We start from the raw sequence: 25617 nt of genomic DNA, 5'->3' as shown, positions 1-25617 counted from the left end.
GAGAAAGGCTTCGAGATGCTTGAAATAAATATTTAAGTTCCTGGAGTACATCAATAGGACTTTTAATCTCCTTTAAATGGTGCCAAGAGTTTCTCCAGAGGGTTCCACCAGTGTGGCATCTGAGGAATCCTAATATCTGAGGAAAGCTTTGTTATGGGACTTTCTCTGAACTTCTGATAACTGTCTTAGCATTGAAACATGAGCTGTATTGAAAAGCTCTGTATTTTTCTTTAAAGGGAAATCCATCCAGATGGTCTTCCTCCCTCCTACACCCTCATCCTTCTCTTCCGCCTCCTACCTGACACCACCAAGGATGCCTTTGATATATGGCAGATTGCAGATAAGAACAATAACCCTGAGGTCGGACTTACCGTTGACCGTAAGGAGCGTTTTTCTTATGTGTTGTATGTGTGCAGTTAGCATGCAAACTGTGGAGTTTGTCATAACTCATTTACAAATGTAGACCATTTTAATGGATTCCAGATTTCAGGGTTGGAGTGATTTACTACAGATGTCTCTCAGAAATGCATATTGAAAACTCTGTTGTGAAAAAAAATGTCTTGTTGTGTTGTAGGGCTGGGTGGTATGATGGTATATACTGTGTAATAGTAGAAATGTGTCAACTACTGATAGAGATGTTTATATACTGCTTACACTGCAGTAGTTCTATATAAAACTGTAGAGCAATGTCACAAAAAAAAAAAAGAAAATTATCAAATGAGATGTTTCCTTTGTAAAGTACTTTTATTTTACTGGATTTTCCAAAAATATACATAACCACATGGTTATTAAAATATAATCATTTTTAATTATATAACAATATATAAAACCAAATGGCTTGTGCAAACAGATATTGCTAGACTTTTTCTCAGAAATAACTTTTTTCCTTCAACTAGTACAGCTAGTACAGCTAGTTATTTTTTATAGGTTTTTTTTTCCCCGCTCCATTTTACATCAGTGACCTAGTAGATTAACCACAGTTGTAATTCATCAAAACCAGAGTTTGACAACCAGAAATTGTCCAAATATAATTCGTCTTCATTTTGAACAATACATCTATTGTTTTATCATTTAAAACCTAGCTTATTTTTGTGAAATGTTTTGCTAGAATAGTGCATTTGTGCTATATTTCTTTAAAATAAATGGGTCTTGGTTTGATATTTTGTTATATAAAGCTTTGAGATGTTTTAAAAATTTTAAACATGGCTTAAAGGAATAGTTCACCCCAAAATGAAAATGATCTCATCATTATTTACCCTTATGCCATCCCAGATGTGTATGACTTTCTTCTGCTGAACTCACACCAAGATTTCTTGAAAAATATTTCAGCTCCGTAGGTCCTCACAAAGCAAGTGAATGGGTGCCAAAATGTTAAAGCTCCAAAAGCAAATAAAGGCAGCATAAAAGTACTGTATATCTTCCGAAGCTATATGATAAGTGTGAGTGAGAAACAGATCAATATTTAAGTCCTTTTTTACTACAAATCTCCACTTTCATTTTCACATTCTTCTTTTGTTTTTGATGATTTGCATTCTTCATGCATATTGCTACCTACTGGGAAAGGAGGATCATTTATTGTAAAAAATTACTTAAACATTTATCAGTTTCTCGCCTACACCAATCATATCACTTCTGAAGATATGGATTTAACCACTGTAGTCTTATGGATTACATTTGTGCTGCCTTTATGCGCTTTTTGGAGCTCATAATTCACTTGAATTGTCTGGTCCTACAGAGCTCAAAGTTTCTTCTAAAAATCTTAATTTGTGTTCAGAAAAAGAAAGTCATCCACACCTGTAATGGCATGAGAGTGAGTAAATGAGAGAATTTTCAATTTTGAGCGAACTATCCCTTTAAGTGTCCAAATAACTTTTGGAGCCACTGTATACCATTTCCATGCACTCAAAAAAATATTTTTACCTATTTTCAAGATGTATAAATTTCAATTGAATAACAAATTTCCATCCAATTGAATTGAATAGTCTTGAAGAAAATTTAATTAATAAAACTTGCATTTTGTAAGATTTGTACATTTTATTTTGTTAAAGAATAGGCAATTCAATTAGATGGAAATTTGTTATTCAATTGAAATTTATACATCTTGAAAATAGGCTAAAATATTGTTTTGAGTGTGATATTAAATTACTCAAATGGTCAAATAATATTTTTATCAAATTACCTACCCCTAGTTTACTTTTTGTTTTGACAAATATGGCCCGACAGTCAGTGCGAGAGATCTGATTGTGTGTTTTTTGTGCTCTCAGCTTCCAGTCGAGTCATTTCGTTCTACAATAAGAACACCAGAGGGGAAATTCAGAAAGTCTCCTTTGACAGCGACCACGTGAAGAAAATCTTCCACGGCAGTTTCCATAAGGTAGAAGGATTTTTCTTACATTGGATGCGTACTTGGCCATTCCAAAAGCGTTAACAAATGTATTAATTGTTATTAACAGCATAGTCAAACGTGTTCACATTTGAGTGTCTTGAAAACTTGGCCAGCATTGACTCAGCATTGAATTGACATGATTAAATTGCATATGTAGCTTCAATCCCAAGTCATGATGATCTCTAAAGACCTATTTTGGATTCAAAATCTGTCTGTTCCATAGATGTCATTGGAAGGTGTCTTGTGTATGTGAATCATCTTTTAGATTTCAACAGGGAGTGGCTTTCTATACTTCTGCCAGTTACAGCACATTAAATATTAGTCCCTGCAAAATAGTCAAGTTTGTTAGTAATAAAGATTTTAAGTGATATGGATTGTGATATTTCTTGGCCAATAGATTCAGAACAAGTTTCCAACGTAGGATACAGTTTTACTCCTTGGAGCTCATTGAAAGATTTGTTACTGTTGATTTTTCCCCTTGACTCAAATTGCAATGCTTTAATGGCCCATATGGTGCACATATAGCTTTTGCATAGACCCAGCTGCCATTATTCATAGTAAGATCAGATTTGTAGATTTGTCAAAGAGCAGCCCAACACTGCATATTATTGTATAGCTGAAAATAATTGGAAACATCAATCATTAATATTGAATGCTTTAAAAGTGGACGTTAATGGTGTTATTTTTATGTAAAGGTTTTAAAGTTATTCTAGCTTGAAACATGCTAGAGTCTCTTTAAAGGAAAACATACCATTATTTAGTCCAGTTTGTCCCAAGTGGCTGCTTACATAGTTTAACTGGGAACTTCAAACAAGCCTGACAATCAGGAAACCGTAATTTATACGAACTGATTTGGGGTTTGGATGTTTTGGTGTAGAAAGTGCCTGCTGGCAAATCATATTTAAAGTTTGAATAATTTTACAACCACAAGTTGGAGAACTGTATGTTTTGGAAAATGAAAGCACAGCTTCAGTTATGGACATAACCGAAAAGATTTCATCGTCACAATGATGAATTCTTGCAGTCTGGATTGTGACTTATCTCTTGGGCATCGTATTTTGTCCAGTGTTAGAGCGTAAAACCATTGGTTTGGTATTGTGGCAATGTTCTGCATTGTTGGGGGCAACCATTCTCTGCCAAGTTGGCATTTAGCTGGCCAACCTGGTCACAAGATTACATGGTAAGTAAACCTTCTAGTTTTAGCAAGCCTACGTATAATGCTTCTGAAATAATGATAAAGTCTTTAAAATAAAAAAGTTATTGTTCTTACAATAACATGCCTCTTGTAGTGTCCTAAGCTCAAATTAGATCTCTTGGTAACACTTTACATTACATTAATTTTCGTTTTGTTAAGGGATTATAAAGGAAGTGAGTATGACTAATATTTTATTTACAAATGCATTATAAATCACTGATATTCGGTTATAACAACATTTATAAAAAGGGTAAATTTCATGCAATGCCTGACAAATTGTGAGCCATTGGACCTCGTTATAAATACTTAACACTAATTCAATATTAGTTACCTTAAAAAATGTACCTTAAGTTAAAGTGGACAACTATGAAGAGTTTATTAAGGAGTTGCCAACATTGTACATAAAGTTCATTATGGTTTAGTGGTCATCAGGCTTTTTTCTATGATATGCAGTGTATGAGCATGAAGACCTGCTCTTTTTTTAAAGTGGACTATGGGTAACTTGGATTAGGTAAATTGGGACATTACTAGGAGGAGCACCACTCTTTTAGCACCATCTTGCCAAAAGAAGTGACAACACAAGTGATTCGAGTCATTACAGTAATTAATATAAACACAAAGCAAACTGTAGCAAAAGGACATGATCCCTCCTTTTAGTCTCAATATGATAGTCAAATTGTGTGGCATAATTACATAAAACTTTAATTAGGGCATTTTTATGTTTTTGATTAAAATATATATGAATAAGTATTAGTATTAGTAAAGGTATTAATAAGCATTTCTGCCATATCAGTTAAAATGCTTACTATTTGGTTTCGGATTCTCAAGGGGGATGCAAACTGATGCACTCAACTTTATTTAAGCTGTGCAACCCACATTCATTTTATAGCTCTTTACTCTTACTGTATGACAACAATTGCCTCATTTGTTTCTGTTTTCATTGCTTGAGGAGAAACACCTAAGGCTTCTCAGCTATGAAAGAGCAACCTAAAGCAATAAAATTGCAATATGCCATTTGCAAACATTTTATACGTTTGTCAGGTTAGAGAAATGGCTGTGAACTCAAATGCAGAGTTTAAATATTTTTTTAAAAAGCTCATGTGATTCAGAGCCAACCAAGCCAGGAACAGCAGGGGAACAGGAATGAGGCTACAAAACAGAAACTGACAGAAATCCAAACTGGCAGGGAGACCACAAACTGACACCTAGAGAGGGAGAACATACAAAACGAACTGGCACTGGACAGAGAACACAGGTAGATTAAATAGGGAAGGAAATGAGGAGGGCAACAAGTTAATGCATCATGACAGTGCCCCCTCTCCACAGGAGGACTTCTAGCCATCCCAATCTGAACAAAGACAAACAAAACAGATGAGAGCCAGGTAGTTAAACAAAAATAAACAAAATTTCAACAGATGAGGAGGTGTACAGGAAAACTGTCTAGGGTGGGGCTGGAGGCACAGACCAGGGTGGGGCAGTAGAGCAGAAAAACAGACCAGGGGGGTGTAGGCTGTACCAGCAAAGGGAGGGGAGGGTGCGGGAACCCATTGGGTGGGGTCCGGCAGCCGGGAGTAGGGTCCAGGAAGGGGGCATGGTCCGGTGGCTGGGGGGACAGCTCCAGCAAGGGGGAGGTGTCCAGTGGCCAGAGAGGAGGCTCTAGGAATGGGATGAGTTCCACAGCCAGGGGTGGGTGGCTCCAGGAAAGGGACAGGAGAAGGGATGAGGTCAGGCAGCCTCAGGATGTGGACGTGGTCAGGCTACTAAGAAGCATCCAGGACAGCTATGGGGATGTAGATGGCAGTGGCAGCTAGTGTAGTAGATGAAGTCCCATAAACTAAGTATTCCTAGCCTTACCATCTCACAAGGGCTGAGGGGCTCATTGAGGCAAGTGTTGAAGACCTCCTTGAGGTCAGATTTGTCGCCATAATCCAGCTTGTCCACTGCAATGAGGAAGTCACAGTCAAAATCCCTGATGTCTGCCTACCCTTGACGGAGGGAGAGGCGCTGGACGAGCTGGACCATTTGCTCTTTAACAGAGGAGTGGAGGAGGTTGCCACACTGGCACACTGAAAGCAGCAGAATGACAGGCTTTAAGCGAACAAATAAAGCAAGTGGTATGTTAATTATGAATGGCAGGATGACTTAACTGAACTACTACGATAGTTCCAGATAGAACTACCTCTTACGCTTCCATTTCTTGTCAGGATTAATGAGAATCACCTGTGTGCATATGTAAATGTCGTTGTCAGCACAGTCCACGCGCGGCCTATCATTTGTCCGCATCTCATCTGCTCGTGTGTTTAATGCTGACTGTAATAAAAAGAATCTTAAAGCAGTTGTGATGTGTATGTTTTGAACTTATCCATACAGGCTTTTGGTCAAATTCTGAAAGACTAGAACTGTGCGCAAGATGTAATAGCACGGGGAAAACCATGTGCTATTACGGAAAAAACGTATAAGGTTACATTACGGTTTGGATGCTGCATTAAATATTTGCTGCATTTGTAGAAAGTAGACAGCAAGGCAGCTCACTACAATTTGGAAGAGCCTGAAAGAAAAATGTGAAAATTATAGCTGTTTAAAAATGTTTCCTGTTTGAAATGTGATTTTTACACATTGAATTCATAGACTGAAGGTAGAGAAAATGGAGGGAGAAGTTAGTCTGCCAAATGTGCAACTATGAAATGGAGGCAGATAGATATAAAGAAAGCCTGACAGGAGAGTGGGAAGACTAGAGCAGAGAAACAAAATGAAAGCACATGGTGGGTGTACGAAGACACCCACAGTTGCCAGAGTGGGTGGAACGAAGCAGGCATGAAGGCACTGTACATGGCACAACTGATCTAAATAACAATGTTCTTTGGCCCATTACAATGAAACCCATTTTTCCTCAACCACAATTGTCTGATGTAATTTCTATTGTATTTCCATCTCCCCATGAACTATTTAACACACTATTTGGACAAGCTTCCAAAGCTTTCTATAAGAGTAACTACATCTAAGACAGGAGTTCAGACCCCTTCACATGTAGGCAGCCAAAATACCATATTTTGTTGCCAAAGATGTTGACGGTATTGTGGTGAGTGTTTTTCAAGAAATATGACCTTGCCTGTGAACTGTCGATCTACAGAATAGGAATATCAGATGTATAACAGCTTGTCAGACAGGGGAGCAAGAGCGCATTTGACAGTCAGCCATAGAATGACATAATAGTAAGATGTGGGGACGCTACATCTATAGAAAATGTTGGAGCCCCCAAAATAGGATGGAAAAAGCATTTTGGTGGTTGTATCCACATTTAGAGTCACTTGGTGAATTAAGGCTGGTAAGCCATTTAACATTATCGTTAAAGGCGATTCTGCTGATATGAATTTTCTTATTTGTGATCTGCTGCTGACATGGCTTTACATGATTAAGTTATTTCTAATTAAACTTAGAGTGAATGAGCATCTATTATTGGAAGGATTAAGAGCATAATTAGTGGCAAACCTCACTATAGCTCATACTTAAACATATGTGGCCATTAGGGACCAACATTTTATAGGCTTTGTTCACACTGCAGGGAAAAAACTTTTTTTTCTTCTCAAAACCAATTTTTTTAGGCTGACTGTTCAAAATCCAAATAATGCTAGCGTATCCACATTATTTGTCATGGTAACCATCCAAACTTGCATAGGTTCACCATGCGGGAGAGTTTAGCAATGGCTATTTTGCCACTGATTATGTTTTTCTTGAGAGCAGTATACAAAAATGAGCAATTCATCACAGTCAACAGTGTAAAACACAGGAAAAGTGGCATATGCAATATTTGTTGCTGCTAGGGTTGCCAACTGCCCAGTGTTAGCCCAGGCGTCCCATAATTTGGCCAAAATTACGATGTCCCACAAGGACGCGAAACTTCCTGTGTTGAATTTGGAAAATGCTCAAAGGGTACCAAAGGGGGACCACCCCTCAACTGATCGCATAGTGAAAGGCTTGAAGGGGACCCCAGTATTAGAATATGTTTTAATTAACATTAACTAAGATTAATAAATGCTGTAAAAGTATTGTTCATTGTTAGTTCATGTTAACTAATGGATACTTATTGTAAAGTGGTATTGAAAATTCTGATTGGAACAATCCTAAAGCATGGCCATCATACTGTGAAATGCCATGTAAAGACAAAGATATCTTGCCATTTGGAACAAAGTATGTGTTTTTGTGACAAAACCTGACGAAACAACCTGTCATGCACAATGAATGATGAAAAAACACATGAAATCCAATCTTGCCATTCAGACAGAGATGCATTAAAGGGAAGGTTCCCCTAAAAATGTAATTTCTCTCATCATTTACTCACTCTTATGCCATCCCAGATAGGACTCCAGTGGGTAAATCCATGATTTAGAAGTTATATGATAAGTGTGGATGAGAAACAGATCAATATTTAAGACTTTTTTTTACAATAAAGCTCCACCTTTACCCAGCCTGACGAGTAGGTGGCGATATGCATGAAGAATGCTAATGGCCAAAAACAAAAGAAGAGGAATGTGGAAGTGCAAGGACATTTATTAGAAAAAGGACTTAAATATTGATCTGTTTTTCACCCACACCCACATCATATCACTTCAGAATATATGGATATAACCACTGGAGTCTTATTTTGTTTTCTGCAGAAGAAAGAAAGTCATACACAACTGGGATGGCATGAGGGTGATTAAATGATGAGAGAATTTTCATTTTTGGGTGATTTGTGCCTTTAACAAACAAATGTGGTTTTGATCAGGTTGTAAAAATCAGATTTTAAATGTGTTTTGCCTTGTTTGGACAACAAAAACCTAAACGGATTTGAATTGGATAAGCCAAAAAAAATTGCCTTTGTGCACATAACCATTAAGACCTAGGGAAAGGCTATTTTGACTTGGGCCAGTAAGCAACCACACACAACACCCATAACATTTTCTTCTGAAAATGTACAAATCTACTTCTAAATATAGATGATGGACCATTACAGGCTGTAGAGTCAGTGTTCTTAGGAATGATGGTTGTAGGATGGTTTTTGGTCAGATGAGTTTCATATACTTTTGTCAATCAGTCTGTTTTGTCAATCCCTTTCATTGAGATTTATGTATCAAGCCAAGATGTCCATATTACTGTGTAATGATTTAACTGATGGTTTGATTGCATTACTGTGGTATTTTCTCTAATGCCTTTTTATTTTTGCAGATTCACATCTCAATTTCACAGAAAAACGTCAAACTGAACATTGACTGCCAAGAAGTGGCTGAGAAAGAGATCGAAGCGGCCAACAACATCTCCACAGATGGCTATGAAGTCCTTGGCAAAATGGCCAAATCTAGCGGTTCAAAGAAGCAGTCGACCACCGTAAGTACAAAATGCTCATTCTCTTTCCTATAACAAAATACCTAAACACAGCTAAACTATTAATCCCATGAACCTACTGTGCCTTTTCCTTTGTTCGCACATATTTAGTTAAGATTTTGTATATCCTCCCACATTCATGCTTGAACTGATTCCATTCTGTCTGTATTTTCAACACATTGTTGTGTGCATATAGGCATGCTTTTTTGTTGTTGTTGTTGTATTTCCAAGCCCCGTCACTCAATGGAAACCATCTGTAAAATCCATTTGTGTTCCCCACCTTCAGTTCCAGCTCCAGATGTTTGATATTGTCTGCAGTTTGGGCTGGACAAGTCGAGATAAATGTTGTGATATTCCAGCAATGGTAAGGAGTGATTGTATATGGATTGTTATCTATGGGGGTGGGCATAGAGTTTTTGTTTGCTCTCTATTCAGACCACTGAATGCTTTCAGTGAAAAAAAGCTGATAAAAAGATGTTTGTAATTAGAGCAGAGGCAGCATCCTTCCCCTAAACACAGCTGTCAAGATCCAAGCAGTTGTGTTTCAATACAACTTCCTTTTCACTGGGATTGCCTTTGCCGTTTCTGCCCCCCTGGAGCAATATGTAATTTAAGTGTCTTGCTCTAAAAGGGCTCAGAGTTCAATAGGTTAACTTTAAATCAAGCCTCAAGTCTATTTGTATTTCATGACGCCCATCACAATGAGACAACAATCACATTGTGTTTGGGGTAATGCAAATACCAGCATAGGGCCTGAGTTACTTTTTCAAATAAGTAACTTTCTTTTTTAAACACTCTATTGCACTGTGCTTCTATCTGGAAACAAGCCAATTTCCTTCACTTTGCAAGCACATGATGCATGTAAGATGTAATGAAATAGTAAATAATAAAGAGATTACTTTGAATTAATTATCAAACATTTTTATAAACAATACTTTTTTAACAATAATTTCATCATATGTGAAATACAGGGTAGTTTATTTTGTTTGCATTTATTTATAATTACATTTATTACTATATTACATTATCATATTTATTGATTTTTTTATTTTGTTTTTACAAACAAATGCAATTGAAAACCTCTCCCTTCCCCACAACCTCAACTTTTCAGTGTTCAACAAATTCAGCATGTTAAGTCTTCTTTCTGTTGTTCTGTAGCGAGATGAAGCCAAATGTCCTGCTCTTCCTCACTCCTGCACATGCGCTCAGGACAGTATTGGTCCTCCAGGCCCAGGTGGCCCTCAGGTATGACCATTAGAGTCTCATGATGTTTCCTCCATCTGTGCAGTCATCATACTACCATTGCAAATCTTTCTTCTAATGATAAAGACGAAAAGGCCCAGTTGAGAGATGATGGACTATTTCCCCCAAGCACCAGTGCTGTAATTGCAACGCTGCTCTTTACATTAAGTACAGGAATATGATGATGGGGCCTTTTCTCTCTATGCTATTATGCATGGATTGAACATCTGGTATTACCTATGGTAAACAGCACAGTATGAGCTAATGACTAGTCCATTGGATGGCCTTGAACATGCCAACTTCTGAAACATCCTTCTCTCTAAAGCCATTTTGACAAGTTAATTTATTAAATGATTAATCTTATGAAATCCTATAAAATGCAACATCTAAGTACACTCTGCCTGTTTTTTTTCTTCAGGGCAGCCCTGGTACAAAAGGTCCACGAGGTGAGAGAGGAGAGTCTGGACCAATGGTAAGCTCCTCCTCCTCCTTCATTTCTATTAGTAAATAACCTGCTTATAAATACCAAATTATCAGATATTGAAGTAGATATTGAACAGGCTCCTGCTACAAGCCATTGGTACATGTGCATTTCATTTGTATTTTCTAGCTACATGTTAATAATGTAGGTGAAGTCAAGACATTTTTATTTGTATAGCGCTTTTCAAAACACACATCTTTTCAAAGCAGCTTTATTGAATATCATGCATTAACAGAAAATTAAACGGTAATATCTATAAAGTCTTGAGTCGTCATTGTGTAGTTTGATTAAATAGTAAATTGTGTATAAAAATTAAATAAATAATAATTGTATTTAGAACCCCAGTGAGCAAGCTGAAGGTGACTGTGTCAAGGCACACAAAGATGTTGGTTAATGGAGAAAAATAACCTTGGAAGAAACCAGGCTCAATGTGGGGGCCAGTTCCTCTCTGGCTAAAAACATGAATATAATGCCAAAATGTGTTATTTGTGTGTAGTGCAAGTCATGGATTAGTAATTAGTAAACTAAGTAAGTGTTAAGGTCAAGTGTTTAAAAAAAAGATTTTCATGAACTGTAAAATTAATCTTTGAAGTCCATCCTGGATTAACTGCAGATGTTCACATAGATACATTGTCCTTTGTTAGTTGGCTGATGAAGGTTTTTTGTTTTGGCAATTAAATGATAGTCTATGTATTCCATTTCAAGAGTGTAGTCCATCATTAGATCGAGGTGATGCAGGCAGAGATCAACGAAGTGCATCACAGTTCAACCGGCAGGTCATTTCGGTGAGGTTCGGTGGGGTCCATCCTAAGTCCAAGGTTCAGGCAGTGGCATATGAAGGATCCGATGTCTTACAGTTGGAGTTGACAGTTGGCTTCAGTTCATAATCTGAAGTCCACCGTAAATGACTTATGTGATGTTAGGCTAGCACCGGCTGTAGTTTGTCATTATCACTCAAACTACACACTCGTTGCAGTGGAGTCCGACACCAAGCAGGAACGGAGCTGGATCTGGCTGGCTCTGGTAACCTTGGGATATGAATCCCACTATGCCAGCATAATTCTCCATCCTTTTCAAAAGAATATTGTGACCTATGGTGTCGAAGGCAGCACTATAAGCCCTAAAAGCAATAGAAGGGAAATGCAGACGTGATCAGATGATAACAGCAAGTCATTTGTAACTCTGTTAAGTGCAGTATCTGTACTGTGATGGGGCCTAAATCCTGAATACAATTATAAATATATACTATTTCTCTGTTGAAACAAGCATAGTTGGGAGGACACTACCTTTTCTAGTATTTTCGACATAAATGGTTGATTCAAAATCTGTCTGTAATTAGCCAATTGTCCAGGATCAAGCTGTGGCTTCTTAATAAGCGGTTTGATAAATGCTATTTTAAAGTTTCTTGGGACATGTCTTAAGGGTAGCGATAATAATATTAATAAGAGGTTCTGAGATGACAGGGAATACCACTTTTAAGAGCTTAGATGGTATTGGATCTAACATATATGTTGTGGGATCAAAGTTTTGTTAGCTCTTCATGACCTATAACAGCAAATGATTGAAGTTGCTCTTGGGGAAAATTATTAGACACTGTTTTCTGAGGTGCTGTGACAGTTGATTGCATAATTCCAATATTATTTCAGATTTTTTCAATTGTATCAGTAAAGAAATGTATGAAGTCATTACTATTGTGTTTCGACGGAATATATGGTTCAGTCAATGCTTTATTTCTAACCAATTTAGCCACAGAACTGTATAAACACATAGGATTGTTGTGGTTATTTTCTATGAGTTTGCTATAATAGGCTGACATGGCAGCTTTTAGCGCCTGTATTTAGCTACAGACTGTCATGGTCCTGTCACTCTGTCAGTCTGGGTTTTTGTCTGACAGGACCGTGGCATCACCGTCCCATGTCTGTCTATAATTAACTAAACTGTATACACTGCACATGCATTTACATTTATTAATTTGGCAGATGTTTTTATCCAATGCAACTTACAAAAGAGGAACACAGAAGCTAATATTTGAGAAAGTTTAAGGAGACAATGGTATGAAAAAGGGCCATATTACAAAATTTCACTAGCATCAGAATAGTAGTATTCAAAACAGATTAAAGTGCACAATAATTATTTTTTTGTGATTGTTAAAGTGGTCATGGAATAGATGTGTTTTTAGCCATTTTTTGAAGACCGAAAGTGAGTCAGCTTCACGGAGGGAGTTGGGAAGGTCATTCCACCAACGTGGTAGATGAAGCCAAAAGTCCGGGAAAGTGTTTTGGTGCCTCTTTGTGTTGGTACAACAAGGCGACATTCTGCAGATATGATTTTAGGTATGCTGGAGCAGACCCAGTGATTATTCTGCGTGCCAGCATCAGAGCCTTGAATTTGATCCATGCATCAACCGGCATCCAGTGAATAGAGACAAGGATTTATTTAATTTAATTGATCAATTGTCACACATTATACATACATTTCTGCATATACATGGTGAAATTATTTATTTTTCACATATCCCAGCTAAGCTAAGCTAAGCTGGGGTCAGAGTGCAGGGTCAGCCATGATACGGCGCCCCTGGAGCAGATAGGTTCAAGGGCCTTGCTCAAGGGCCCAACAGTGGTATCTTGGTGGTGTTGGGGCTTGAACCCCTGACCTTCTGATCCTTCTGACCTTCTGATCAGTAACCCAGAGCCTTAACCGCTGAGCAACCACATGAATTACACATGGTCTTTGAGATGTGGTCTGTGAAATTTATGATGGTGATGTTTTGTTCAACAGCAAGGTTTGCTGGAAAGACAAGGAGTTTGCTCTTGGCTGGGTTAAGTTGCAGGTGGTGTTCCTTCATCCAGGCCAAGATGTCTGTCAAATAGGCAGAGATTCAAGCAGTCACTGTGGAGTTATTGGACTGGAAAGACAAGTAGAGCTGCATGTGATCGGCATAGCAGTGGTAAGAGAAACCATGTGCCTGAATGATGAGTCCCAGTGATGTTGTGTATATAGAAGAGAAGTGGACCAAGCACTGAGGTACCCCAGTAGGTAGCTGATTTGGCTTGGACACCTCACCTCTCCAGGTTACCTTGAAGGACCTACCTGAGAGATAGGAATTGAACAAGTCAAGCACAGTTCCTGTGATGCCCAGCGAAGATAGCGTGTAGAGTAAGATCTGATGGTTGACTGTGTCAGAGGCTGCAGAAAGGTCTAGCAGAATCAGGATGGAAGATCTGGATTCAGCTTGTGCCCATCTCAGCAACTCAGTGACAGACAGCAGGGCAGTCTTGGTGGAGTGTCCACTTTTGAATCCTGGCTGATTGTCATCCAGCAGCTTGTTCTATGAGAAATAGGCAGATATTTGATGGAAAACTGCCCTTTCATGAGATAAACTGGTCTGTAGTATTGTATGGGTTTGGGTGCAGTTAAGTGCAGGGTTTTTCAGCAGCGGAGTTACTCGATCCTGCTTAAATGTAGTTGTAAAAGTGCCTGTAAGTAGAAATGTGTTAATTATGTGTGTGAGTGCAGGTGGGATGTATGAGAGATGGTCTGGAGAAGGTGAGAAGGAATGGGGTCAAGGGAACATTTGGTGGGGTGGTTGGAGAGGAGGAGTTTAGAGATCTCAGTGTCAGTCAGAGGAGAGAACATAGAGACAGAAGAGTTGCATACAGGACACGGGTGTTTGACAGGGTGTGGTTGCTGATTGTTGTAACCTTATTAGTAAAAATGTGGCGAAGACATATGGTGTCATAGATGTGTCAGGTGGCTGAGTGGGAGGACAGAGAAGTGTGTTGAATGTTCTTCAAAAGCTGCAAGTGTCTGTGGTGCTGTTGATCTTGTTCTGGTAATAGGAAGTTTTTGCAAATTTAATGTTATCTGAAAAGGTTGCAAGCAGAAACTGATACTTACCTTGATCTGCTGGATCTTCAGATTTCCACCACCCCCCTCAGCTGCCCTGAGGTCAGTCTGATGCTCACAAAGGATGTCAGAGAGCCAGGGGATGGGTGGGTTAGTATGTGCTGGCCTAGAGGAAAGAGGACAGATGCTGTCTAGGCAGGTTATTAAAGTAGAACTTAGTGTGTCTGTGGCAGTGTTTGCATCCAGGGGGGAAAATACATTTGGTGTGGGAAGACAGGAAGAGACAGAAGTGGAAAAGCGTGAGGGTAAAAAACAATGGAGGTTACAGTGAAAGGAATCCAAAGGCGGAGTCTGTTTTAATGTAGAGAGGAGAGTCATGTTGAATTGAACAAAGTAGTGATCAGAGACATGTAAAGAGTACCAAGAATATTTTAGTTGGTACAGTTATTTGTAAAAATTAGGTCTAGCTGGTTACCCGATCTGTGAGTTGCTGTAGTACTTAGTCTTTCCAAGTCAAATGAGGCCAGATGAGCATGAAGTTCAGTGGCCTGGGGCTTGTCTTGGTGTATGTTGAAATCACCAAAACCACAAGTTGCCTACCATCCTCCGGGAAGGGTACCTACTGTATATTTTTAGCAGCCTGATCTCATGAACGCTAAGTGACCGAGGAAACATTTTTGCAAAACAAAATTGCATGCTTTCTCACTTTCTCACTCGCTTGCTTGGCTGGGCTTCAACAGCGGTCTTCAGAGTCTAAAGTCCAACACTCTATCAGGTGAGCTACCATGCAAGATAATCACAGTGTTTTGGTAATAGTACAACAAATAATTGTTTATAGTCATAGTTAGCCATTGTTGTCATTATTTGTGTGAAAGTGAATAAAACACACATTGTTGTAGCGCCTCTAGTGATACTTGTGGTGAAATGTAGAACTTGGCACGTAGAACGAGTCAATTTGCAAAAATTTTGTTATAGTGACATTCATTCTATGAGACTAGGTTTACTTGTAGTGTTGACAGCTTGATAAAAATGGCAGCAATTTAGTTTTGTTCCACTTGCTTCCAGTGTAGTTTGGGTTATCAGTTCTGTGCAAAATAGTACAAGTAAATACAAAATAATCCATGATGTGCACCTTAACAAAATTGATGCAAACTCCTAATCTGATGTTTCTGCAGTGCTGACGTCAAGCCAAGTCTGACTGAATACTTAACAGTTTAAAGCAGATATTGGGCTCAACACAGACAGTGTTTCACAATTAGCCTACTGATTGCCTTGGAAGCCTGTGCCCTTTCTGATTATTTTTTAGAAAAATTTGGTTGGAAAGTATTTCTAGGTTTCATCAGTATCCTTATCAGACGTCAAGCCATAGAATTTCAACAAACAATATGTCTGTCCACACTGAACATCAAACTGCAGCATAATGCAGCACAATAACTGTCAATGAGAACATATTTCAAGTTTAGTCTACAGTTTTGAGGGAGTGAGATTCACAGTGGGAGAAGCTACCTGCTACGACGCAGCTGAACAGAATCCAAGCAATTGACAAAATGTCCTGTCGCTCGTCGTGGATGGTAAAAACTTATTAGCATGAAAAAGATACTATAACTTTTATTGCGCGTCACTAGTGCTGCAACAACAAAATGTATAAAATAAATAATTAAAATAATGGACAACAAATTTCATTATAGATTAGCTGGATATGTGCAGCGTGCACGGAGAAGATCTGTGAGTGATGTCACTTTACAGTAGAGAAAAATGTGTTCGCATAATAACTCATTTGAAAAATAACCAAGACTGGATGAAGCGGAAAACCATGACCCAAATTGTCCAGTGCATAGGAGCACTTTATGTTAAACAGTTTTATGTGGGCCTTGACTGAGTAATTATGCTGTTTGAAGTGCTTGAGATTTGTTTATCTTCAGTGCATAACTTACATTTTACTGTTGCAAAACCAATCACGAGCACTGCTGAATGCCAGACAGACTTGACCTGGGTGAATAATGACAAACCACAATACATAAACAAAAATTCTACCTAGGCTAAAAAGAAGACTCAAAGCACCCAAAGCCAAATTACATTAAGTCAGACCCAAGTCACTGAAGAATAAAGTCTGTCAGCTGAACGCAACCAATCTTCAAGAGGGAAAAAGACACAAAGTAGTATAAGAAAACAATTACCCAAAGTTAAACAAGGAAATTTTAAAGGATATTGAAATGAAAGAGAACAAAACTTCTCGTAGCCATAGCTTATCTCCTAAATGCAGAAGTAAAGGGCATGTACCGGTTTTGCTAACTCTTTCACAAGTTTTCCTTTTGAGTGTGGACATGAACAGACTGTTTACACAAGATGTCGTAATGGTCATTCCAGACTTACTCATATGTTTTTATTGAAAGGAGAAGTGCCACCAACATGTGATTTTTGTCAGACAACACTGTCTATAAAACACATTTTGGCAATGTTTTTACTCGTAACATTTTCAAAAAATGTTTTATCAAATATTGAAATGAAAGATCTTATATAGTGTTATTACCTTTTAAAACTACCTTGATATTGCCAAGAAAATAGCCAGTGATTCTGACATGGCATTAAAAATAAATAAATAAATAAAGACATTTTACTGCTATTTTCTTGTTTTATAATTTATAAATGTTATAAAACTGCAGGTTTTAAAGCATTTTATATGGTTTCTCCTCATCATGTAAGCATATGTAATTCAGGGAGCACCAGTAAATAGATGCGACTTGTCAGCACAAGAGAACCAGTGCCTGCATTAAAAGTGTGAGAGTATATTCAGGCTTTGTTTTATGTATCGTGAGAGTATCGAATATTTAATTCAGTTTTGTGAACTGAAACAAATCGTAAGATTATTGAATCATTAAGCTCTTAACTATTATGATTTTAATAGATACATTTTAACAAAATAAGGAATATACAATATAGCTTTTTATCGGATTAATCGAAGAAATAATCAAAGATAAAAATAAACGTTAGTTGCAAACCTACTTGTTACTTTATTGCATAGTGTCCTTTTAATACGCAGTTTTATCCTGTGTAATGAAATTTCCACGTAAAAATGAATTCTAATCCCCTGCAGTAGTAGGCTACAGCCCACAATTTGGGAAACCCTGCCCTAGAGCAATGAAGAAAAAAGATGCATTTTAACCGATAAACAGATTCAGTCACACTTTATATTAGGTGGCCTTAACTACTATGGACTTACATTAAATACATACAAGAATATGTATTTACTGTGCAACTACATTTTGTTCTGCAAAATGCCCACATTTGCTGCTACTGAGTTTGTGGTATGGGTAGGTTTAGGAGTAAGGGTAGGGTTGGGGTAAAGTTAACAGTGTAACTACAAATGTAATTAAATACAGGTACTTCAAATGTAATTAATGCAACAACATGTATATACATAATAAGTACATTGTATCAAAGTAGATAAGGCCACCTAATATAAAGTGGGTCCACAGATTATTACTAATTGTGTCTTTAACTCAAGGGTCCAATGGGTCCACGTGGGGAGCAGGGTCTGCCAGGGCAAATGGGACCTCCAGGCCCACAGGGCCCCAATGGATTGTCTATTCCTGGTGAACCAGTAAGTAAAGTAAAACATTATGTCCAGTTCTGTTTGTGCACTTTTCTCTTGTTCCCTGAAGGTCTTTTTTAGCATTTCTACTTCTTACTTGGGCTGTTACATGCTGGAGGTATTATGAGCCTGGCTGGCAATAGCGCTGAAATGTGTTGGGTCTGAAGCTTTCGTCATAAATCAGACCATTTATTTAACAGAGCCAGCTCTCACTCTTCCCCTCTCTCTGTAATCCACGTACAGCCGAGATGTCAATTTCATGATGTTTGATGTTACAGAGGAATGAATGGGACAGGTTTTAATCTGCAGTGTGTAAGCTTGCTTAATTTCTTCCATTTTCAGGGGCGGCCCGGACCTAAGGGAGACCCTGGTGACTCAGGGTTACCTGGACAGAGAGTAAGTGTTTTTTGTGTTTGAGCTGTTTTTTGAATTTATGACATCCAAGTTGGTGTATAGAAGCCATTTTTAGATCTAGAGGCTGCCCATAAGGCAAGTTTTTGCTGTTTAGATTCAACAGCATTCGGAAAATGTAATGTTTATCAGATAAATGGCTTTCAGTTTGGATTTATGCTCAAGTATTGCTAATGAAATAGTGCCACATTTAACTTTACCTGGCATATTTATTAAATAAATTTACAATTGGCAGACAAAACCGATGTCTTCTCAAAATGTGGGGTTTTACAGAAGGGTTAAAATGTAAATATCAGTTGAAAATAAATGTTAAGATTAAAACAGCATGGAATGATTGCTAATGGCACTTTCCTCAAATACGGTACAAAAAAATTGTGAAAAACAAAACTCGTAACAAGTCTTTTTTTAAAAGTGTCACTGAAAAGATGTGCTTAACCTACAGAAAATGTTTGTTTTCAGGTTAATTACAGTTAAATACTCTTAATATTTCTATATATTATAGAATATTTATTAAAATTCAAATTTTTACAAACCTTACATTTTATATGAGGTTTGCAACTTTGAGGTTATTGATAAAACATATTTTCTAACATATATTGAATATAAATTGTACTGATTATGCCAATGTTATGACACTATTGTATGATTTTAATTGTTGGATATAGTTGAAAAGGGGTGGGGTTGACCTGAAAGGGATTGCTCACCCAAAAATGAAAATGATCTCATAATTTACTCACCGTCGTGCCATCCCAGATGTGTATGACTTTTTTTCTTCTTCAGAACCTAAACAAAGATTTTTGGAAAAATATCTCAGCTCTGTAGGTCCATAAAATACAAGTGAATGGTGGCCAGAACTCAGAATGTTCAAATATCACATAAAGGTAGCCTAAACATTATCCATAAGACTCCAGTGGGGTATGAGGTTGTGAAAATGATGAGAGAATTTTCATTTTTGAATGAACTATCCCTTTAAGATGAAGGTGATGCACAAACAGCCAAATTACTGTTTGAAACATATAAAACACTGTTTGGTATTTTGAAACAACCACTTGTATGAGCAGAAAATATTTATATGATTTTTCTTCAAGGGCCAAATTGGTGCTCCAGGTCCTCTTGGCCCTGTTGGACCTGCTGGAGCGAGGGTAAAACAAGTTTTGCAAAACAATTGAATATTCATACTTTATAACATCTTGTTTAAGTGTGCTTATTTTCAGCTGTAGTTGTTAACTTGGTTGTGTATCGTCTGATCAGACCAATTTAGTCTGTTGCAGTAGGTCTATTACATTACAGGGCATATTTAGATATTCTCCCTGATACTATTAGTTTGTTCAACTTGTGCATTCCATGATGGCATATGTTTTTGTTCAGGGTCAACCAGGAAATGAAGGCCCATCTGGACCAAGAGGTCCATCAGGACCAATGGTGTGTGATGTATCTTTTGAATACAAAGCAGTTATCATATTAGCCCGAAAAGTAAAAGTATCCACAGAACAAATAAAAAAATGGACATGAAATAGTGATTTGAGTTTAAATGTTTTAATTGTTAAATGTTTATTCTGTGAGAAAAAGCTTTGTTAGAAATTGAGTTGTCTAAAATGTTTGTAAATTAAGCCTATTAAAGTAATGATTTCCATGTTTACATTTTTAGGGACCCCCTGGGTCACCTGGCATGCAAGGAATCACAGGAATATCAGGAAAACCTGGAGAGACTGGCCTCTCGGTATATATATGTGTTTAAGTGATTAAAATTAAAACATTGTACTTTTTATACAGTATATTTCAAGAATAGCAAGTTTGATGATGAATCAGAAGATATCAGTAGATATCTGTCATTGCTCCCAAGCAAATATTTTTTTTCATTTTGTATCGCTTTTGGCTGTTTTCTGGCTTATCTTTTCTCTCCTGTCAATCACAGGGAGCTGTTGGCATGAAAGGAGAGAAAGGTGAAAGGGTAGGTGTCACTTTCACAAACTGCTGAAATTTGTAATTTATTAAAGGTGTTTGCTAAGGTAGCCATGGTTAGGGATTAGAACAAGTTCAGTGTGTAACATATCATGCATGTTTAAAGTATAAACTTTGCAAACAAATCCTGCATCAGCCATGTCCTACACATCAGCCCACGACCACCAAGGTATGCGAGGGATGTTTATTTATATGTTTGTTGGATTCAGAACATGTAGTTTATCCTCATGTCACTCTGATCCCCAGGGAGATACTGCGTCACAGAATATGTTGCGATCTGTAGCAAGACAAGTCTGTGAACAACTAGTCAACAGTAAGCGGCCTAAACCTTCTCTATGAAAATGGCTTTGACATCATTTACAAATTGTTGCATAAACCACAATTTTTTCATTATGCTAAAATGGAATATGCATAATTTGCTTGTAGGACAAATGAGCAGAATCGATATGATGCTGAACCAGATCCCCAGTAACTACAGGAGCAACAGTCCTGGTCCTGCTGGACCTCCAGGCCCTCCTGGCAACCAGGGATCCCGTGGAGAGCCAGGTCAGACGGGACCCAATGGTTTCCCAGGAAACCCAGGTTTGCCAGGATCTCCAGGAGAAAGAGGTATGCGATTTCCACATTTAGGAAGAAATTTTGTTATAAAAGATTATTTACAGTGAAAAGTAGATCTGAAAGAAAATAGTATTCATAGGGTATTCAGGTTCCACTGTATTTGGCCTCCAGAAATGTTAAATCAAATCAAGGGTTGTCAATTCTTAAATGAAAACAAAAAATAAGTGTGATATGTCTACAGACAACTTGAGGGACGGAGTGCGAAGTGTCAAAAGTTTTAGATGATGCAACCCAAGACTGTCAAACATAGCTGAACACTAGTGTCACAGGCCTCACAGCATACACAGTGAAAGCTGCTCACACTCAGCCCCTTGGTGAATTAGCGCAAAGTGTTGACACCAGGGTCCCCAGGCCCCACAACACATCTATAGAATAAGACCTTGTCAGACGGCTACATTTTGACAAAGCTGTGGATGATTTTGTGATGAAAAAGGAAGGAAAGACATGTAGGGTACAACTAAACTTTTTCGCTATCGGGGGAGCCATCGTGAGCTTTTTTCATCATCTGTCCTGGGGCACATCAGACAATTTTAGCTTTTATTGGTTTTTAATAAGAAATTTCCTTTTCTAGTCAAAATATATTTTTCTTATGTCTTTTGTTTTATTTCTTCACAAAGGAATGTGTCCTATGTAGGGTTGGGGGTTTAAAAAAATTATTTTATTGAAATACTATTCACATTATTTTTTAAATGTAACTGCAAAAATCCATATTTGAATGATTTGTATAGGCTATTTTAGTTTATATTTTGCATTCTGAATGTTGTCACAAATGTTATCGTTGAATTGATCTCCAGCCACATTACTTTGTCTTCAACATTGCTGCCAATCAGTCAGATGGTTGCCATTTTAATCACTCACTGTATTATAGGTATGCCCGGAGAGAAAGGTGAGAGAGGAAGTCCAGGCATTGCCACTCGTGGACAGAGAGGATTACCTGGACCACCTGGTATGTCTTTCAGCAACCTAACTCCATCTTGGCTTAACTGGGCCAGTTTCACTGCTAATTAAATCCAGAGTTAGTGTGCACACACTGATCACTTTTTCACCACAGGGTTTCAGACGTGGCCTATCCCAAATTTCTTGATTAATGAAACCCAATTCTGCCAATCGTTAACATCAATTTAACGAGAGATGAGTCATTTCCTCATCACAGTGTTCCTCTTTCTGAGAGGACCACTCAAGTATTTAAGCTTGATAGATGAACAAAACACCAAAGTGATGAATCATAATGAAATTAATGGTATCTTATTCAACTGCTGGCATTAGTTTTTCCAAAGGATCGGGTATGACTGTTTCCTTTGGTTTGGTTGGACAGGTTGGTTCAAAAAAGTGCCAACCTCTCATCAAACCATGTTTTGACAGTTGGGATTAAGACAGGGCCAGATCTAGGGGGTTGCTATGTTGGGCTTTTATATTTCTACATCCATGCTTGGATTAAGAGAACCTCAAAGTATAAAAATTCAGATGAATGTTTTGCCTCAATAGGCCTGTGATGAGATGTATTCACAGTTGAAATTTCTTTTGATGTGCACAGTAAGATGTAAAGATAAATATAGCTTTTTAATGATTCATTTAGAATCCAACACCCATAAAAATGGTGGTTCTTCAATGGTTCTTTGTAGCACATAATGTTCAGCTTAGATTCCTCTACTTATATAGAACCATTTTTAGGTGTATAAATGAAGTTCCCCTTCTGTCGCTCTCTCCACGTTGTGTCAGAGAAGCGACACTAGGGGTCTCTCTTGAGCGCCGATATTCACCTCTGGACTATGAAAAAAGGCCAATGAGAGTTGGCAACCAGTATTTGCATGTCCCGCCCCCGGACATACGGGTATTTAAGCGGCGCAAATACGGGAGTTCATTCAGAAAATTTCTTCGGAGCCGATGGTCGTGCATGAACTCTGCTGCGAGTTACACACCAAGTTCCTGGTTAATCCTCTGATGCTCTGCATGCTGTTGGATCTGACGGCGCATAACAGCGGCTTTCTCCTTCGTGCACGGCTGTGCATTCTTGCCCCTGGACGCTCGACAGCACAGACAACTCGAAAGAGTTATTCTAAAGAGTAATTTCGCTCTAAAGAGCAAAACACAGCGTCGTTGAACGTCCTTCTCAGGACGCGTCTTTTAAAGACGATATTTCCGCCCTGTGTAGTTTCTGGATGTGGTTAATGTCTCCCCACCTCTGACGGTCATAAAAACTGCCTTGCATTCCTGGGTTGCGATCACACGCAGGCAGCGTTTTTATGAATGGTCTATGTTTTCAGTGCGAGAACATAGCCATGACAGCATTAGTGTCGTAGGCTTTCTCTTGTAGTGAGAGAAAGCCGCTTCAGCCGCCTCAGCCTCGCCTCCTTCCCACGGGATTGAGGCAGGCGCGGGGCGATGAAAACGATCTGGGGACAATGACAGGCTCCGTTTCGCCGGGTGAACCCCCTCGAAACCCCCCGCCTCCCCGGCACGCTTGCTTGTTTCTGTCCGAGCTCGGCATGAGCATTCTCTCCAATGGGTTATGTTTTCAGTGTGAGAACATAGCCGTGGCAGCGTTGCGATCTCTACTTTCTCTTGTAGTGAGAGAGAGCCATCTCAGCCGCCCCCCGCCTCCTTCCTACGGGATTGATGCGCGGGCAATGGAGAAAGATCTGGGGAGAATAACGGGACGCTTTCGCCGGGTAAATCCCCCTGAAAACCTCCCGCCTCCCCGGCACGCTTGCCTGCCTCCCTCGAGCTCGGGATTAGTGCGGTCCGCTTAACGGCCTACCGTCCGGTCCCTCGAGCTCCCCAGCATTGGATGATGACATCACCGCTGCATCGGAGAGCGTAACAGCGGCGCCGGATGCGGATAACTCGCCTGGGCCGCAACCTTCGGGTCTCCGCCCAGTCTGAGCCTGACGCAAGAAGGCTATGCTTCCCCGGGCTTAATTGGTTCCGCGGGCATATGCGCCGCTCACAGCCGCGCCCCCCCCGGATTCCTTCCCGGATGTGCATGACGAGCTGAGCAAGCCCAGCTTCCTCGCTCCTCCGCTCTCGCTACCCTCGGTGGTAGAACGGTCCCAGACCGCTCCCCCCTGCATGCCATGGCCCCCTCCTGCAAGTCCACCGGGCCAGGGCACTTCAAAATCTGCACTTGGGTAGTCCTGTTCTTGACGTGCTGTAGGAACTGCACTCGAACAGGCGATGGCCACTCCGTGGTCCAGAAACGCAACGATGGACAGGCAGTACGGGAGGCAGACAAAGCACGCTTTCTCAAAGCCCCCGTCTCCCAGCTCCGTCCATTCGGAGACACCACTTGACGAATTCGCCCAGCAGTCCTCAGTGGTGAAGAAACAGACGAAGGCTATTTTCAAGCAAAAAAGCATCCTGCCCTGTCGCAAACCTGCACGCCAGGGGCCATGCCCTGTCTGCTTGCCGAGGGCGCCCTCCTGCGGCTTTCAAGAAAGAAAGAAAGTGGTGCTCCGCCTCAACTAACAAGTGAGTGGGCCCAGCTCTCAGCCCCAGCGTTGAGCCCCCGCAGAAGTTGGATGCCCATCGCCTCACGGACCCCCTTGAGGACCCAGAAGGCTCCCAGGCGCTCCTGAGATGACAGACCCAGAGACCGAGACGCTAGCTCCGAGTTGGTAAGACCACTCCGCTCCTCGGTGGAGGGCCGGGAGGAGAATTTTTGTTAAATTCGCTACACTCTATAGAGCTATTTCCTTGTTGTCTCTGGGGTCACCTGGCCCGCAAATGCCGTTCTCACGGCACTCTGCTTTCAGGCCTCAACAGTCCCGCTCCATGGACGCGGTGTCCCCGCCTTCAGCCTCACGACTGTTCCCCGGCCGGCCGGTTCAGACGAGTCCAGAGGACGCCAGCATCAGACCTCCTCCTCAGTCACTGAACCCGCCTGCCGGGTGCTGGAGCAAGGTAAGTGCTTTGAGTTTATTCTCAGCACCGAGCCTCGGACGCCACGCTGCCTCCCGACGCCGCGTTACCTGTTCCTCACCGCTGCGAAGCCCCGCCGGTACGCCCAAAAACTCGTCCCCTTGGTGCCCCTAGCACGGAGCTTAGAGGCGTGGCTTTCACTGCCCAACCCGTCACGCTGGCTGCACCGGACCATTCGACTCGGTTACGTAATTCAGTTTGCCAGGTCTCTGCCCCCCTTCGTGGGCGTACATTTTTCCGCAGTACACGGCCAACATGCCCATTCCCTGCATGAAGAAATCGCCTCCCTTCTATTAAAGGACGCGATAGAGCCTGTCCCTCCAACTGAAACGAAGAAGGGTGTCTACAGCCCTTACTTTGTTGTACCCAAGAAAGGCGGCGGCTTACGACCGATCTTGGACCTGCAAGTTTTCAATCGGACCTTGTTCAAACTCCCATTCAAAATGCTCACCCAGAAACAAATTCTATCTGGCATCCGGCATCTAGATTGGTTCGCTACCTTCGGTAGACCTGAAGGACGCGTACTTCCATGTCTCAATTTGCCCTCGACATCGACCCTTCCTACGGTTCGCGTTCGACGGCCAGGCGTATCAGTACATAGTCCT

At 39.9% G+C, this 25617-nt stretch overlaps 1 protein-coding gene across 6 annotated transcripts in view; it reads left to right on the top strand.

Annotated features, from left to right (window-relative positions):
* The window catches only part of LOC127662172 (collagen alpha-1(XII) chain-like), a 145684-nt gene that overhangs the window by 107664 nt on the left and 12403 nt on the right, over window positions 1-25617 (top strand). For all 6 annotated transcript variants that reach the window (XM_052153242.1, XM_052153241.1, XM_052153240.1 and 3 more), the window contains 15 exons: window positions 237-379; window positions 2265-2374; window positions 8787-8945; window positions 9229-9306; window positions 10101-10187; window positions 10603-10656; window positions 18017-18112; window positions 18446-18499; window positions 19603-19656; window positions 19883-19936; window positions 20163-20234; window positions 20430-20465; window positions 20723-20789; window positions 20903-21085; window positions 21963-22040. In XM_052153242.1, the coding sequence (XP_052009202.1) occupies window positions 237-379; window positions 2265-2374; window positions 8787-8945; window positions 9229-9306; window positions 10101-10187; window positions 10603-10656; window positions 18017-18112; window positions 18446-18499; window positions 19603-19656; window positions 19883-19936; window positions 20163-20234; window positions 20430-20465; window positions 20723-20789; window positions 20903-21085; window positions 21963-22040 (1325 nt within the window). The remainder of the gene's footprint in view (window positions 1-236; window positions 380-2264; window positions 2375-8786; window positions 8946-9228; window positions 9307-10100; window positions 10188-10602; window positions 10657-18016; window positions 18113-18445; window positions 18500-19602; window positions 19657-19882; window positions 19937-20162; window positions 20235-20429; window positions 20466-20722; window positions 20790-20902; window positions 21086-21962; window positions 22041-25617) is intronic.

The sequence above is a fragment of the Xyrauchen texanus genome, chromosome 22, assembly GCF_025860055.1.
Source record: "Xyrauchen texanus isolate HMW12.3.18 chromosome 22, RBS_HiC_50CHRs, whole genome shotgun sequence".
In the NCBI taxonomy this organism is placed as follows: domain Eukaryota; kingdom Metazoa; phylum Chordata; class Actinopteri; order Cypriniformes; family Catostomidae; genus Xyrauchen; species Xyrauchen texanus.
The sequence above is the reverse complement of the archived record's forward strand: the minus strand, read 5'-3'. Positions and strand labels throughout refer to the sequence as shown.